The sequence below is a fragment of the Miniopterus schreibersii genome (assembly GCF_964146895.1).
Source record: "Miniopterus schreibersii genome assembly, chromosome: 7".
In the NCBI taxonomy this organism is placed as follows: Eukaryota; Metazoa; Chordata; class Mammalia; order Chiroptera; family Miniopteridae; genus Miniopterus; species Miniopterus schreibersii.
Genome location: NC_138108.1, coordinates 25,855,450 through 25,872,623, shown reverse-complemented (window position 1 = coordinate 25,872,623; position 17,174 = coordinate 25,855,450). Strand labels below are relative to the sequence as shown.

Genomic DNA, 17,174 nt, shown 5'->3' with positions numbered 1-17,174 from the left:
GGGGGGGGGGGAGCAGAGGGGAGGGGCAGCTGTCAGAGGGGCAGGGGGGTGTCATGACATAAATCTGGAAGATGAATAGGAGATGTTCTATGTAGGTTGATAAGAGAAGAAATCGGTAGCAACTCTAAGATCCAGGGTGCATGTGGAGAGGAGGGCGAGAGAGAAGTTATGGAAAAAATAAATAAAAACTTAATTTAATTAAAAAATTTATATCCATGTATTGTGATAGTATAATGGCATGACTTAGCCATGTAAAGGACCAATAAGGTAAGAAAAGTTCCATGACCCACTACTGGTGGTGGTGGTAGTGGTGGTGGTGTGTGTGTTTAATGCTTTAAATATGTCTAAAGATTTGTCCCAAGATGAAATGTTCAATAAATATAAGAAAATGCTCTAGATCATGTGACCACATTCTGGCTCAGGAGGGCTAAACTGCTCTGCTCTGCTGCAAACAGAAGTTTCTAAACTCTATCCACGTAGAGGATTTTTAAAAATTAGAAGGAGAAGACAGACAATTGGCACCTCTAAGCAGAAGCTGGGAGATGCTTTCCTGTGGCTAGCGCCTGCTTTGCTAGGGTTTCACTACAAGGGATTTCCTTCTGAGGATGGGATCTCCCCAGCTAGCTCCCCTGTTTACCATTTCAACATCACGTGATCTCCAGATGGACTGCTCCCTGCTTCCTTTATTTAGGCACTTGAAGCAGAGTTCCCTGTTTACATACCTCCCACACTTGTCCTTTTTATGGAAATCCGCTCCACTGCTCTGCAAGAGTTTTATACATTCCACATTACTAGAAAGACAGGGAAAACATCATTAAGGTGGTAGAGGTGAATTGTGGGCTCTCTTCAGAAAGAGCTGTGTTCTGCAGAGTGCAGGGAGAGATGAAACGATATATCCAGCTTTAAATTCTGCTAACACAAAAATAATCTAAACATATTAGAGCAATGCCATATGAAGGGTCTAAAGATCCTAAAATTACTTTTTCAAAGCTAAAAAAAATCAATACATGAAAGAGCTTGATGAAACATTTTCAATTCCATAACTATAGATCTTATGATTATTACATGATTAAGCCCTTCAGTGATGGTTAAATCATTTATCCTAAAATTCTCTTTCAAAACCATGAAGAGTTTATGAAACAACCCTTTAAACCTAGAGTTTTATGTCACCTTTAAACAATGAGCCAGAGTGGATGAGCACCACATTATATCATAGCAGAATGGATTCACCATGATAACCTTTTCAACCCAGACTCTCCTTAATGGAAAATAAAACAGCTGCATTTCCCTGACTTTGTAATCTAGGTAAATGAATGTGCACAACCAAGGCCGAAAATGATGTAATGGAGCACAGTGATCTTCCAAAGCTTCTTTGTTATTCGCAGAAGCAATAAATCATGTTTAGTAGAGAGCAGAGGACCCACTGAAGTGAATTTTCCTATTGAAGGGCATGTAGCTAAATATTAATTCTAATACATGAATTCAGAATGGTGTGTTGTCGATTTCTATACAGGTCTGATATTTTTTAAAATGTGAGCATCAAAGGAGACAATCATCCATCATTGTTCTAAACTCAGAATGCTAAGAAGTGGCCTAGGATTTACTGTTTTATTATCATTTAAGAAAAGTGATCTCAATGATAAACTTGAGCAGGGCTCTCCCTACCCCACATCGCTCTTTACAGCCACCTTTCTCAGAGAACTAGCTGTTTCCTTCGTAAACATAAGAACTTTCTGAGACCACTCTGTGTTGGTGTAGCATGCCAGCTGATAGAAGACACCTGTCCTTTCTGAATAAAGCTAAAGGATCGAGGGCAGAGACAGATCCCAGCTGTGCATCTCATGAAGCTCATGTGATCTGGGGGAATGAGGTGGGGAGGAGGTTCTTTAAAAAAATTATACCAAATTATTAATATAAAACTAAATATGACTTCAGAAGGGAACCATGCAAATAAGGGGCCCTAAACCTTCATAGTCAATCCACTTCTGATATAGAGATAAATGGAGAAATGTTGCTGGTCCTTAAGGACTAGGAAATTGATTAAGAACCAACATCTTACCAAAACAAAGCCATTTGAGAAAGGCCACGTTTGGTTAATGTGTGTAAGTCATATATCAACAATATATTGATCAGAGCCATAATCTAACCACTGGTATAAAAAAAGAGTACCTGATGAAAAATTCTTTTTACAACTTAAAGAAAAAGGCAAGAATTAAATCACTTCTTTCTTATCTTTTGGGTTTTCTTAACCATTGTTCACATTTAACATTTATAAAGACTTAAAAATCAGTTCTGAAATAAGTTTTGGAAAAATGCCTATAAATGAACATGAATTAATTCCACCGTGGATTCCCCTAATCATCACCCACCTACCAGCAACAAAAAGGAAAAACTTAAGAACAAATCTCAAATTAATTTCTTTCAGTGTAGTGAGTACCAAGTAGATGCATCTTCTATAGGGTGAAAATCTACAATTTAAAAAAAAAAAAATGGGAAGAACGTAAAGTAAAAAGAGAGAATAAAACAAAAGAAAAACTATTTTCTATAAGAGATGGGCTACAATTTTTCTTTGGAATAACAATGCAAGTAAATCTGGAAATGCAATATAGTGATATTTGGCGTTGGTAGAAATGATTCTTATCCATTTTACTAAAGAAATTGCCTTTGAATCACAGACAACTTAAGTCAACTAAAATGAGTTAGTAATTATGAATGAAAATAACTCAAATTGCTAACTACTCACCCTCCTGCAGCAGCAGCATGAAGGCACGTTCTTCCAAACTTATCTGGGGTGTCTATTTCAAAGCCTGCAGACAGCACGTGCTCATTACTAAACAAGGATACTATGCTATACTTTTGTCCTAGTTAAACCACAAGAAACATTGCAGAGACAGAAAAATCAGTTAGTAGAAAAACCAGAATGCAAGCAATTGTAGTCAGAAAGAGGTTGTCATGGAAACGAATGGTAACTGCTCAAGCTTGGCAATTTTACAGGAAGAACCGTGAAGTCAAGAAGGATTTATTCTCATTCAGCTCTGGGTGAACCACAGCCCCACATTTCAATCCCAGGAAAGAAATTTATGAAGCCAATTTGAGATAAGTAGGGCAATAGATAGGCAGACAGAACACATGGAGAAAACATGGGAGGTAAAGAAGTAATCTTAACATGCTGGAACAGATATTTTCTTAATGTATTATCAGCTTTCAGTTGGCTTAAGATTTGGGAAACGTGCTTTCATGCAGAGATCATTTTTAAACGTGCCAAAAGCAGTGAAAGCAGAATCAACCACAGGTAAAGTACTTAAAGGGGGAAAAATGCCTCTGGAATATCGGTTGAATTAATTCATAAACAATCTTTGCTTTGCAGCTATCACCCTTGAAAGCCAGGAACTTCTTAATACATGGAGGTTGGTGGAAGCAGTGATAAGAAAGATTAGCAAAGCTCCAAACCAGGAGAAATTTCTTGGTTTCAAACAGGCTCACATTAAAAATATAAAAATTAAATCTAATTGGAGGGAATCAACCGTAGTGATTTTTCAGAGCCCACGGAGTAGAAAGGTAACATGACATTTTCTACTGTCAAAATGTGGGGATTTGGCCTCTTTCCTTTGTTAAAAAATATTAAATGCTAAGCCACCATTTTAAGCTTCCAAGATGTTTTCTCCATTATGACAAATTTTCTGTAAGCTATGGCCATCCCTGCCTGTCTCTCACTCTGGATCACCCAAGCTTTAACTTGATAAACAGACAAGACTACCATTCAGAGGCAGGAATACTGACATTCCAACAGTGACAACACCAAGGACTGCTGGGAGCTGTCCCCAGAGCAGGTAATGAATGACATGAAGCACAGGAAGCCACTCACTGACCAGACACCTGAAGCCACGTGGCTCACTGACAGGACACATTAAGCCTCGTGGGTGGTGATGGAGTTACTTACCTGACGATAACAACTTTCTGCAGCAGTCAGAGTGAGCATTTAGGGCTGCTAAATGTAAAGGGAACATGCTATGGATTCCACACCTGAGGAGGAAAAAAACAGAGCAGCTCACGGTAACAGATCTCAAGCTACATGCAGAAGGACAATTACCATTCTAAAAGTTCTCTGATGAAAATTAAATCCACAATGCCTCGTTAAGGGATTCTTGGCTTAAATAACTTTGTAATTCTTCCACTGGAGAAATAATTATGCAGTCATTTTCTACCTTAAAATCATAAAGTCATGGACCTAAATCAGAAGTAAAAGACCATAACAATAGGGATGGGTATTTTAAAGAAAGTGTTTCACATAAACATTACTTGACTCTTTACATTTAAAATTAATTTCCTTTTATTTTTTCTTTCAGGTTAGAAATTTAATATCTCATTAATTAATTAATCCATGTATTCAACACTTTCTAAGTATGAGATACTATACTAAGTGCTAAAGATAAGACAAATTCTCTCTCGACCCACTGAATTCCTTGAATTAATACATAAATATTTATTATTCACCTATTATGTGCCAAGCACTTTGGTGAAAGTTAATAATGGGTGTGTTATTAAAAATAAAAGTTTAGATGAGAATAAAAACTGTTTACCTTTTGCAGGTAAAACTTCATCTTCCTAATAGACTTTCATATGGCACATCGACCCACATCAGGATGCCAGCCACAAAAACGCAGCTGGGAGTAATAAACACTATCTTGCATCTCTTTCATAAATCTAGCATATTTTCCCTAACAGTGGTATAGAAAGAATCTAGAAAAGCACTTTGTAGACAGATCCCCCACCATAACAGTGCCCAGGATGCTCCCTTAAGGGCCAGGCAGCCTTCTGAGGGCAGCGCCTTGTGCCTTCAGAATCAATCCTCCTCTCGCCCACCATCTCTCCTCGAACAAGGACCCAAAGCCGTGTGCCGAATTGTAGATTCCTGTGTACTTATAAGCATTTATAATGTTAGTGATCATTTCTCATAACATCTCATTATATTCAAATAATAGATCTCAGATTTTGTAAATCCTCTGCATAACACAAGCAAGTGCGTATTCACCTGCAGGATAAATTACCTAAGCTTCTTCTCTGTACAAAGTGGCCCACTTTATTATTCTACACTTCATAAAAAACACATATGATTTGAATTTGTTAAGTTTTGGATACATGACCATTATTTGCTATCTCAAAAATTATTATGATGTGTGAGAATGTGTCCACCATACACATTCACAGATATTTCAAGGTATTCAGTGTTCTGCAAAATCTGAGGCTGCCAGCAACTAACCACCTCTCTCTTTCCATGAAAACGTCTTTCTTTTATTAGTGTTTTTGTTCAGTCTTCCCTCTGTTCCTTTTCTTTTCCCTATATGGAGATTTCCAGCCCAGTGTATATAATAGCTGGCATCCATCAAGAGATGCAATTTGCCAGTCTTCCGGGCAGTGTCATGCGCAGAACTGCTTGTAATTGCCTCTCTCATCATTTACCAAAAAAAATTCTGAAAAGCAATTGCATCAGTGACAACCTTAATGCTCCTGAAAAGGAAGAATGTTTTGGAGGATGGGGGAGAAGCTTCTCTGTTTGAGCTGCTATTTATATTGCTCCCTCTTGATGCCAGTAAAACAGAGCAATTTCTTTTAATGTATAGCATGTTTTAAATGCTTCTTACTAAATGGAGCTTTAAGCTAATGAGATTTTAGCTAACAACTTTATTTATTTTGGGCAGTTGAAGCAAAAACATATGATTAAATATCTCTGGACATTTGCAAGAGGAAAATGGATAGAATATTTTCTAGGATTGTTTCAAGTTCCTGAAAAAATATGCCTGAAATCAAGGGAAGGATTGCTCGAGGTTTCCTCGAGCCTTCCTCATTCCTTATATATATGAAATGTTAAAATATAAGCATATTAAAATTGTATGTTATATATTATATACATAATATATATACATACACATGTGTATATATATGCACAATATATAACATATATCATCTATAACAAGATATAAAGATACATAAAAATATATTTATATAAAATAATACAAGCAAATGAATTAGTGAAAATAGCATCAAACTCTATAAGAAACCAATCAGGAAAACATAAAAAGTACAAGTGATAATATGAGAGCAATAGTATTATAACACAGTCTATAATTGTCATTATCAATACTTCTAATCAACTGTATCACTTAACCATTGTCTTTAGATAATTCATCATGATTTTATTTTTTCTGTTTCTTATAAACCTGAGAAGATAAGGGAGGGAGAACTACTCTAAAAGGTCTAGCAAAAATTCTGTTTGGTATATATATTTTTCATTCCACAGTTAACAAAAAGTCACTACCTCAGTGTAGGTTTTGAAAACATATTAATTTAGACCCAAGTTCCACTGGAATTTGAACTTGAATATGCTTCTATGGTTCAAATATGAAAGCTAAATATTAGGCCAAGATTGGAGAGAACGTAAAAGTAGAATTCAGAATTTCTGAATCACTTCAGAAATGATTCGTGCATCACAAAATAAAATTACTCCTTTATTATTATAAAATAAGACTGCTTATAAAGGAAGGATAGTAAAACCTTTAGCAAGAAAACTAGGGTTTAACTGTCTTATAAGTCAAATAAGAAGGATCACTCTTACATTATCAGGTATACATCTAGGAAGATCAAGAACTAAAGATGTCAGATAACACTAAACTTAACAATACATAAATTACAGGAAAGAGGAGACCAATTCCAATAAACCGCTACATTTATCTGACCAGTCATAAAATTAATGGAACATATTTATATAAGCTATTTCAAATTTAGCTGTTAGCTGGTGTCTCCTATCCAGTTATTTCAGGATAAATGAGGTCAGAATAATTTGTAGACAGCTATCAGGGGTGAGAAAAGGACTTCTGCACCATTAGAATATCAGCTCTTCTAAGCATTTGCCTTGGTATCAGAGAGACATGACTGTTCCTTCCCACATCTAGTCTTTTCTAGAACTTTCTCTTAAGCTGAACACTGTGGTTAAGGCAACAGGGTCAGAAACTTTAGTTTGAGTTTAGTTTTGCTACTTGCTACCTATTTGATCTACATAATAGTTCCCTTATCCAGAAAATAAAGATAACAACAATGTTGACTTTATCAAGCAACTGTAAGGATTAATTGAGATAATGTACACAAGGTGCTAAGTAGAGGGCCTGACCCTTGGTAAGTGATTATCATACATGTTAGTATTATTATTGTCCTTGCAATTATTATTAGCTTAGTTGGATAATCAGCAGTCTTTGAGTTTTGAAGTTGTAATCAGGTTGTACTTCCTTAAAATCAGGTGTGTGGTTCCTTAAAAGCTTCTTTTAAGGAATTGTGATGACCTAGCATTTCTATTGTCTTCCTACGTTTCAAATCCTTTACTATACCCATCTCATGACTCTCCCAGGGTAGATGGCATTGGTGTAGTTCTCCCTATTGAGTGGATGAGACAAAAACATTTGATGATTTTTGATCATCAAATTATTTTATGGTTCTTATTCTACTGATCAACCCAAATCAAAAAATCAATTTCTTATTAATTTTATTTATGTCATTTAAGTATTTATCCACGCACCCCTAAAGTTATAGTATTTGGGATAAGTGACAACAATGAGTCCTTGCTGTCAGCAACCTACAGGCATTTTCAGTTGTTTCTTTTGAATCAAGTGCAAACACTAATGTGGTTTACAAGGCCCCTCCTGGATCTGGCTGTTGCTTAACCTACATGAATTCTGGAATCTCAGTGAACTTCTGTCCATTCTTCCTGGAGGCTCTGTCCTGCCCCAGGCTTTTGCACATGCAGGTCCCACTACCTGAAACTCTCTTACCTTTCCCCTCTGCTTCTCATAGCCTTTCTCAGACTCAGTGCATCTCTGAGGGTCATTGAAAATATCCTTGGGCTTTCAAGAGCCCTCTACAAAAATTTTTAAACTGTCTTTTCCTTTTAATGATGAGTTAAAGCAATTAGCACAAAAGCATAGCCTGTTTCATCTGAACCACCACCTTATCACTACATCCCTCTGCAAATCCAGGGCCTGGGCTTGTATTTAGGATTCCATTGCTGCGGTGGAGTACTACTTTAAGTGGCAGGGGCCAATCAGAAAAAAAATAAAGGTGGACTTAACAGATAAATGATGTCTGAACCTACGGCAGGCCAATGAAAATGCATACAGTGGGCCTTCTGAATGCACAAAATTAGGCAATAGTTTGTGCTGTGTGACAAGTCCACTGTCCCACCACTTTGTTTAAGCCACTGCAAAACCTCCACTCCTGTAGCATGTACTAAACTCTAAGGAGTCAGCACCATAGCCTCCAGGACCAGAATACATACAAATGGTACTTTAATTTTGGTGAAACATGGACTATCACATCATTCATTCCTGGAGAGACAGCAAGCCTCGTGAGCTCCAAATCCAGAAAGCCAGGATGGAGGCACATTTCCACCCTTCACTAGCTCTGTGACCTTGGGCAGGTAACTGAACCTCTCTGTGCCTCATCTACTTCACCTGTAAGATGGTAATAGTCCTAGCACTTAGTCCACAGTGTTACTGTGACAGATGTCACCCTTCAGAGTGGCGCCTATCATGGGGAAGCACCTATGAATATTGCTACTATTGATCAACAGCCTGTGCAGTTCAAGTGAATGTTTTTTGTATGTGTTTTGTAATTTATTTGGATTTATTGATATATTAGAGTCAAAAGCCTAAGGAGTTTCTATCTAGTCTTAGGTTTATACAGATTCAAGTAACATTAAATAAAAATAATTTAAGTCCCTGGCTCTGCTGTGTCCCAGATACATTCCCCTGAATATCCCAGTGGCACCTGGCAATTGTTCTGGCATTACACTTAGCACACACGATTATAACTGCTTTTTTAATTCTTGCCTCCAAGAGGTCAGGGACCTCTGTAACCCCAGGACCTCACACAGTGGGAGACACTTAACAGGCCTTCAACAACCATTTAGTGAATAAATGAATGTCAGAACAGTTAACTGCATAACTACAATATCCCTAATTCTGCCACAGTTAAGACAGAAAAAGCAGTGAGAGCATAATTGTTCAGGTAGAAAAGAAATTAAAACCCTAGAGACAAGTGCCCCAAACTTGAAAAAGTTAAAGAAAAACCAAAGGGCTCTGACTCCACATAAAGTTACATGAGTGCTGAATCAAGCTGCAGAAAGTGCTCTGACTTAGAGTTCAGAGAAGCAAAGGAGAACAACAAAGGTCGTTCGATCAAGGCCTGAGAATAAAATTCAAATAAACTCATAAGAAAGTAATGACCATAAAACTTGTTGTATAGAGATCTTTTTTTTTAATCTTCACCCAAGGATATTTTTTCATTGCTTTTCAGAGAGAGTGGAAGGTGGAGAGAGAGAGAGGGAGAGAGAGAGAAAGAGAAACATCAATGTGAGAGAGACACATGGACTGGTTGCCTCCCACACATGCCTTGACCAGGGCCGGGGATCAAGCTTACAACCGAGGTACATGCCCTTGGCTGGAATTGAACCCGGGACCCTTTAGTCCATGGGCCCATGCTCTGACCACTGAGTCAAACCAGCTAGGGCCATATAGAGATCTTTTAAAATACACTTGGCCATACTGTTTATGAATGAAAATGGGTTATGCCCTGGCCTGTGTGGCTCAGTTGGTTGGAATGTCGTCCCATGCACCAAAAAGTGGCAAGTTTGATTCCCAGTCAGGGCACACACCTAGGTTGCAGGTTCGATCCCTGGTTGGGGTGCATATGGGAAACAACCGATTGATGTTTTTCTTTCCCTCTCTCCCTCTCCCCTCCTCTCTGTCCAAAATAAAAATAAAAATAAAAATAATAAAACAGCATATCCTCAGCTGAGGATTAAAAACTAATATATAAATTAAATAAATAAATAAATGCGTTATTTCATAAATGTTATGTGTTTGTTTACTTATGTACAGAAGGAAAGACCTACTTTTCTCCCCGTTAATCAGCTAGCCTACATAGATCTACAAGGAGTCCAGAGAACAGTGATTTTCTGGGGAGGCCTTTAGCAAAGTTAATCTTCTCCAACTCTCCTCCCCCTCCATTTGATATTTTCCCCTTAGGTCTTTCAAGATGTGGCTCTTCCTGCTTATCCCCTTCATTCCCCCCCCCCCCCCAGCAGATAATCCAGCCTTAGGAACCCGCTTTCAACCCTTCACACGCTTATGCCTTTGTAACTACTGTTCCCTCTTTCTGGAAGATCCTTCCTTGCTCCCCCCTCTATCTTTCTGTCCACCTGGCAAACTGCTATCCATCCTTCCTTTTGCTGAATTGTCCCTTTTGCAGAATCCAGAGTCAATGTTCCTAGTGACTCTGTCATAACAAACCTCATAAACCACGGTCATTTGCTCTTGATCTTTTCTCTACCACTCGACTAGAGCCCAGAAGGCCACTGAAACCCACCACACCTGCCTGGGCCATTTACATTTTGGCTCATTCTCAAGCAAGACTTTCAATTCTGTTGCACCAAAGTGTCAAATAAAATAAAATTCCTCATATGAACAATGCCCTCATACTGTTCTTCACCTGAAAATTTAGCTATTGTTACCCACAGTCTCTGAGATCAAGGCTAAACTCTTTATTCAGGCATCTAAGGCCCTCTTTAATTTGGTTCCACTACACATTACTAAGTAATAAAATAACAGTTAACATTTACTGATAGCTTATTTTGTGCTAGGCAATGTTCAAAGAGCTTTTAACAGGGATTATCTTGTTTCATAACCTTAGCAAATGTATTTATATAATTCATACAGAACTTAACCTATTCCAGAGAGCTGTACTAGTAATTGAGCCTCCTGTAATCCTCATAACAAACCAATGGGTAAGTACTATTGTTACTCCCATTTTTCAAACAAGGGAACCAAAGCACAGAGAGATTGAGCAATGGGCTCAAGGGCACACAGCTCACAAGCAAAGTAGCTTGGGCTGGAGCCTGGGTAGTGCCCGTGAAAGCCTAGGCCCCCAACCCGGGACATGATACCACCTCTAGGCAGAGCTTGGCATCATCACACACACTCCATCAGGCCCAAACTCTTCCCAGAATTGTACTCTTTTCATCTTTTGTTCCTACTTCGCACTCTGCTTAGGGTGTCTGCCACCCTCTGCTTACCTAAACCTCACCTTCCCCAGAGGCTTTTCTGAAAACTTTGGCCACATTGGAGCTCTCTCCTTCCTGTCCACACTCTATGGCATATTGTCCACACCAAACATCTTGCCACTTAAGTCCTGTTTCATTTAGAATTTTATTATATACCATCTGGCATGGTTCTTTGTCTTAGGTAGGCCTTGGTTCTCCAACACAATTATGGCCTCCTTGAAGGTAGCAACCACGTAACTTACTTCTGAAACTTCCAATAGCACCCAGCATTATGAGAGACTGGTACCGATGCTTTATATATTCATGTTGAACTGAAGTGTAAAATAAAGTCAGGTCCCCTTCCCTACATAGCATATTTACTCAATTGTACCCTATAATTATATAATTAAAATTAAGCAAGCACCCTGAATAAATTCTAAATTTGCCCACTTATGACTTATTTTTCCTGCTTAACTGACATTGAACATGGGAAAGAACAGAAGATTACAAAGCAGAGTGAGGAATAAAGTTCAAGTCTCCTTCATTAAAACCACTAGAATAGGCCTCTTACTGATGTGGCTAAAAAATATATTTGATTCCTCCTTATATCTGTCGTTAAAAGTCACTTAATTTAGTTTCAAATTTAATTTGGCTTTAGCATAATGGTACCGATCCACCTTAACCTGGATAAATGGGACTATCTGCTGCACGTCAGAATCCCTTTGGCAGTGTTTCCACACGTGGCAATTATTCCCCCGTAGTTCTGCAGTGACCTACTTGGCTGTGTCAGCTCCGCTGGTTATCAGGGTGTTAATCAGAAGCTCATGACCGTATCTTGCAGCCACATGGAGAGGAGTGTTGCCATCTTTATCCACACAGTCGATTTCACCTCCTGGAAAAGGTTTTTTAATACAGGATAATATAAGGATTCAGGTTGATCAGATAGTGCATTTTATGCTAGTCACTCATGTTGATCACATGCTGATTTCTTTTCGACTCTCTACTCCGAAGTATAAGAATGCTTCTCCTTCTGAAGTACGAGTATTATTAAATCTGCATAGAAAGAAGTCTATCAGACATGCTTTTGAAAAATCTTTCCATATTGTATTCAAGGACCTAAAACCTCACAATTAGATTCTTGCTCTGAAGGAACAATGCAATCAAATTCCATTAAATGTAATTCTGAAGACATATTCATTTTTAATTTTACCTGCTGAACTAAAGACCTATGTAAAACTTATACCAAAGCATAAAAACCAAGGGAAATAGAGTTCAGGAAAATATTTTATGTAGTTTGATTATCTAATTTAAAATATGATGAGTAAAATGAGTAAAAGCATAAACTATGAACTGAAATATACTTATAAAGACTATCACATTAACCATCTACAGCCCATAATAATATAGTATTTTCTTCGTATTTTCAGTTTTTGCCTTTTCCCCCAACTTTTTATTTTCCTACATTTCTTTCTCTCCTCTTTTTATATATATATAAATATAATTAGACATATGACATTTCAACCCTAAAACAAGGACACTCTCCTACATAACCATAATTCCATCATTATACCCAAGAAATGTAACATTGATACAATAATTTTATGTCATATGCAATGCATATTCCAATTTCTCAAATTGTCCCAAAAATGTGCTTAAGAGCAACCTTTTAAAAAATATATCCAGGATCCAATAAAAAATTCTGATAGCATTTGGTTGTCATCTCTTTAGTTTCCTTTAATCTAAAGCAATCTTTTGGCCTTTTATTTATTTTTTAGTTTCTCATGTCACTGATACTTTTGGAGGCCAAGACAGGAGTCCTGTAGAATGTTACATTCTGGAATTGCCTGATTATTTCCTTATTACTAGATTCAGGCTAAACATTTTGGCAAGAATACCCCGGAGATGACGCACACTTCCCCCTCCATCTCCTCAGCAGACACATCAGGTCAAGTTACTCCATTACTGGGTGATGCACATTTCAGTTGCTTGTGATGGTTACAGAGTTTTAGTTTGCGACAATGAAAAAGTTCTCCATATGGATGATTACACAACAATGTGAATGTACTTAGTGCACATTTCAAAAGTCAAAATTTGATTTTTAAAAAGCCTCACTGTCATTTCTATCCCTTCCATGTCATCCTCAACCACATCCTGTAGTAATCATCTTCACTAGTTTTGGTTTATGCTTCCTGCATTTCTCTGCAAAAATAAGCACACACTCTTTCACACCTTCTCTTTTTCTTTTCACTTAACAACGTATCCTGGAAGTTGCTTTTAGAGGTCACTTCTTGGAGATCTTCCTCGTCTTTGTACAGCTTTAGTTTCCATTGCATGGATTCGTACCAGTTCACTGCACCAGTCACGTATGGATGAGCACTTAGGTTGTAAATATTATTTTTGCTGTTATCAAGAATGCTACAGTCAACAACCTCATGCATATATTGTTTCATATTTATTGGGTATCTCTTCCCAAGTAAATTCCTAGGAAGGGGATTTCTAGGTCAAAGGGTAAATGAATATGTGGTTTTGTTAGATTTGCTAAATTTCCCTCTTTACGCCCTGTGCAATTTTGCAATTACAGCAGCAATGTATGTGTGCCTTTACCCCACAGCCTTGTCAAGCTTATGAGTATCTGTAATGTGATGGGTGAGAACTGGCATCTTAGTGTAGTTTTCACTTGAATTTCTCTTATCAAGAAAGTTGAGCATCTTTTCACATATGGAAGAACCATTTGTTTATCTTTCTCTCTGAACTATTTGTTATTGACTTTTGCCCATATTTCTAAATGTGTGTGTGTGTGTGTGTGTGTGTGTGTGTGTGTGTGTGTGTGTGTAAGGGGGTTCTTTTATCCCTTGATTTTCAAGGGCTCTTAAAACATCTGGGAGATTACCCATTTATCAGTAATACATGTTGCAAATATTTTCCCTCTGGATTTTCATTTGTCTTTGGTGTTTTACTCTAAAAAAATTATTTTTGTAATGTATCAGTCTTTTATTGTACTTAGATTTTAAGTTGTAGTTAAAAAGGCTTTACCCACACCCTGGCAATAAAGAAACTGACATGTGAAAATATCTGCAACGTGTATTACTGATAAGTGAATAACCGGGTAATCTCCCAAAGATTTTAAAAGCCCTTGAAAATCAATAAATAAGGAGGAATCAAGGACAGGGAGGAATGGGGAGTGACTGCTAATGGCTATGAGGTTTCTTTTGGGGGTGATGAAATGATCTGGAATTAGATAGTGGTGATGGTGGCAAAACTGTGTGAAAATACTAAAATCCACTGAATTGTATACTTTAAAATAGACTAGAATCATTTCTATAAAAGTAAAAGTAATGATTACATATCTTTATATATACATTCTTAAATACATAGAAAAATCTGGAGTTTCACCAAATTGTCAATAGAAATTCTTGGGATGGAGCTGGGGAAACACATTGGTGAATATCATGGGCAATCTCTTTAATGATTTAATTTTATTTGACAGTGAGCATATACTAATTTTATAATCAGGAAAAATAATTTTAAAAAATTAGTTATGATCTTCCAGGGACTCAACAGATTGTTTACTTATCCGAATTTAGAAGCATCCAACTTAGATCAATCATTTTTATGATGTGATGTAACCTTGGGGACAGGCAGCCACCGTGTCTCCATGGATACCTCAGAGCAATCCTGGTACATGCACCTGTCTAAGAACTGCCTACAGTGGTCGGCCTGAAAGGTCTACTCACGGAGCTGAGCCGGGGAGATGTGGGAGGCAGCCCCCCAGACTTCAGAGAAGCCTTTACCCTGAAAACACACTAAATCACTCCTGGTCCTTCCCAGCCAAAAGCCAGCAAACCTTTCTTAACAAATGTTAGGACTGCCATATTTATCAGCCTCAAACATGCCAAAAATTGGGTAGAGGAAAAGAAGAGTGAAAAAAAATTGAAAAGGATGGAAAAGAGAGGCTGAATTGATAAAGTTTCTTCTTGCTGTTGTACTATCATTTAATAAGTCAATTTAAAACTGCAAAAAATATATAGATAACTTCCACATATACTTTTGTTGTCATTTAAAATACATTTCAAAAAATAAAATAAAGCCAGGCCAGCGTGACTCAATGGTTGAGAGTCGACCTATGAACCAGGAGGTCAGGGTTCGATTCCTGGTCAGGGCACATGCCCGGGTTGCGGGCTTACGCAGCGGGCAGCCAATCTGATGTTTCTATGTCTCTCTCCCTTTCTTTTCCTCTCTCCGAAATAAGAAAAAATGTATTTAAAATTTTTTAAAAATTTAAAAATAATAAAATACATTTCAAGAAAACATAACAGTGGAAAAGTAAAAGACAGAATGGGTGTTTGTTATTCATAAATGTTTTATATTAAAATAGAACCTCTAGATGAATGAATTTTCATTTTACATTTACCCAAACCTTTCCATTTTTACCTGAAAACCTTTAAGGTTTTTTGGAATGCAAATTAAGTACCTTCACTATTCATTTAAAGGTTGCAAGTCAGATATTGGTAATCTGTCATTGACAATAGTGAGGAAAATACATATCTGTGAATTCAGACGTGTGCAGAGCATGTCAGAGGGAGCGTTTATGCAGCACGGCCTAAGCCTTCATCTGAAGTTAGTTTTTCACTGCATAAGCAAGACTGGTCATCTCACTAAGCTGCCTCAGAAGAACTGTGAGCCAAAAGGTCAAAAATCTCACAATAAATCATCCTAACCTATCACTTGACTCTTCCTCTTCAAACTCTATTTATTTATAAAGCTTCTGGAAGAAAACATCATTTTTGAACTTTTGTAACCTACTCAACAGCATCCCAGCAGCTGCCCGGTGCAAATGTCTGGATCAAATGCCTCCTGTTACCACGTTGTGTTTCTGCTCAGTTCCTTCCCCCTCTGGCTGTGACAACACAGCTTCAGATAAGGGTGTGACTGAACAGCAAAGGCAGTCCTGCTAACTAAAAAAATTAAAGAGGTTTGTGTGTGTGTGTGTGTGTGTGTGTTTAATGTTTGTCTTACCAAAGCTGAATAATTCTGGAAAAACAAAATTATTATGAAGAACTAATAGCCCTGACTAGAGAGCAGAGGAGCAGAAAAATGCCACACAAAGTCCAAACACCAGAGTGATTTAACAAAACAAATAAACAAACACAGAGAATGTTGCTCAGCAGCATGTTCACTGGTTTGGGGAGCCCGCCCCTGGCCCCACATGGGACTGGCATTCCGGGTCCTGTTGCGCAGTGACCCACTCTGGAGGGTGGACACCGGGCCCTGTGGTGTGAGCCCCTGTATTTTTCCCAGAAGGAAGCCAACAAACAGGAGGGAAGGAAAGAGCTTCCTATTCTCCCTAAGGGAGTTTTTTAAAATGTCAAATGGAAGAACTCCCAGTTCTCACGTGTGTAATGAATGCAAAGAATTTTCAGCTGAGAAGAGAATTCAAGATCATCCTTTCAAAGGGACAACTCTATTCCAAATATAAGTGACTCCTGGAGTAAATACAATTCAAGTTAAAAAAAATTTTTTAGTATGCTATTGTTTATCCAGAAAACACATTAGTGGTTAAAAATCCAGTCTCTGATGTTAGACTGCCTCAGTTCCAATCTCTGTGCCTTAACATACCTCCCACATATCCCAACAAAAGTCACACCCTTTCTGCCTCAATTTCCCCATCTCTGAAATGGAAATATAACAATACTTCTTTCTTATGAGGTGGTTGAAAGGATTTATGTGCAATGCTTAGCCAAGGGCCTGGCAGAGTGTGAACACTCAACCAATGTTAGCTTTGTAATTATATAGAACGGGCTATATATTAGAGCCACTATATCCCCATCATTTGAGAGCCCTGGACCCCATCCAACCAATAAGCAAGATGCCAGGCCAGCCAAGAATGAGATAGGCTCTGAAACAAAGCTCCATGATCACAGAGGACAAGAGACGGGGTCACTTTCAGGTCTCGTGTCAACTCAAAAGTCTAGCAAGAATGTCCAAAGAGGACATGGAAGTCTTCAGGTCCACAGGGGTGGCTTCTGGAGAGGTTAAAGCAGCCAGCAACCCCCTTCCCTTGCTGGAGTGACTGCTGTAAGCACACTAG

At 38.0% G+C, this 17,174-nt stretch overlaps 1 protein-coding gene across 5 annotated transcripts in view; it reads right to left on the bottom strand.

Annotated features, from left to right (window-relative positions):
* ANKRD44 (ankyrin repeat domain 44) overlaps positions 1-17,174 on the bottom strand; it is a 251,380-nt gene that overhangs the window by 76,402 nt on the left and 157,804 nt on the right. For 3 of the 5 annotated variants that reach the window (XM_081142776.1, XM_081142774.1, XM_081142773.1), the window contains exons 10-13: positions 11,864-11,978; positions 3,941-4,023; positions 2,744-2,807; positions 723-791 (exon numbers count right to left, since the gene is read on the bottom strand). In XM_081142776.1, the coding sequence (XP_080998902.1) occupies positions 723-791; positions 2,744-2,807; positions 3,941-4,023; positions 11,864-11,978 (331 nt within the window). Of the gene's footprint in view, positions 1-722; positions 792-2,743; positions 2,862-3,940; positions 4,024-11,863; positions 11,979-17,174 lie in introns of all 5 variants that reach the window. The other 2 variants (XM_081142775.1, XM_081142772.1) reach the window with 1 other exon arrangement.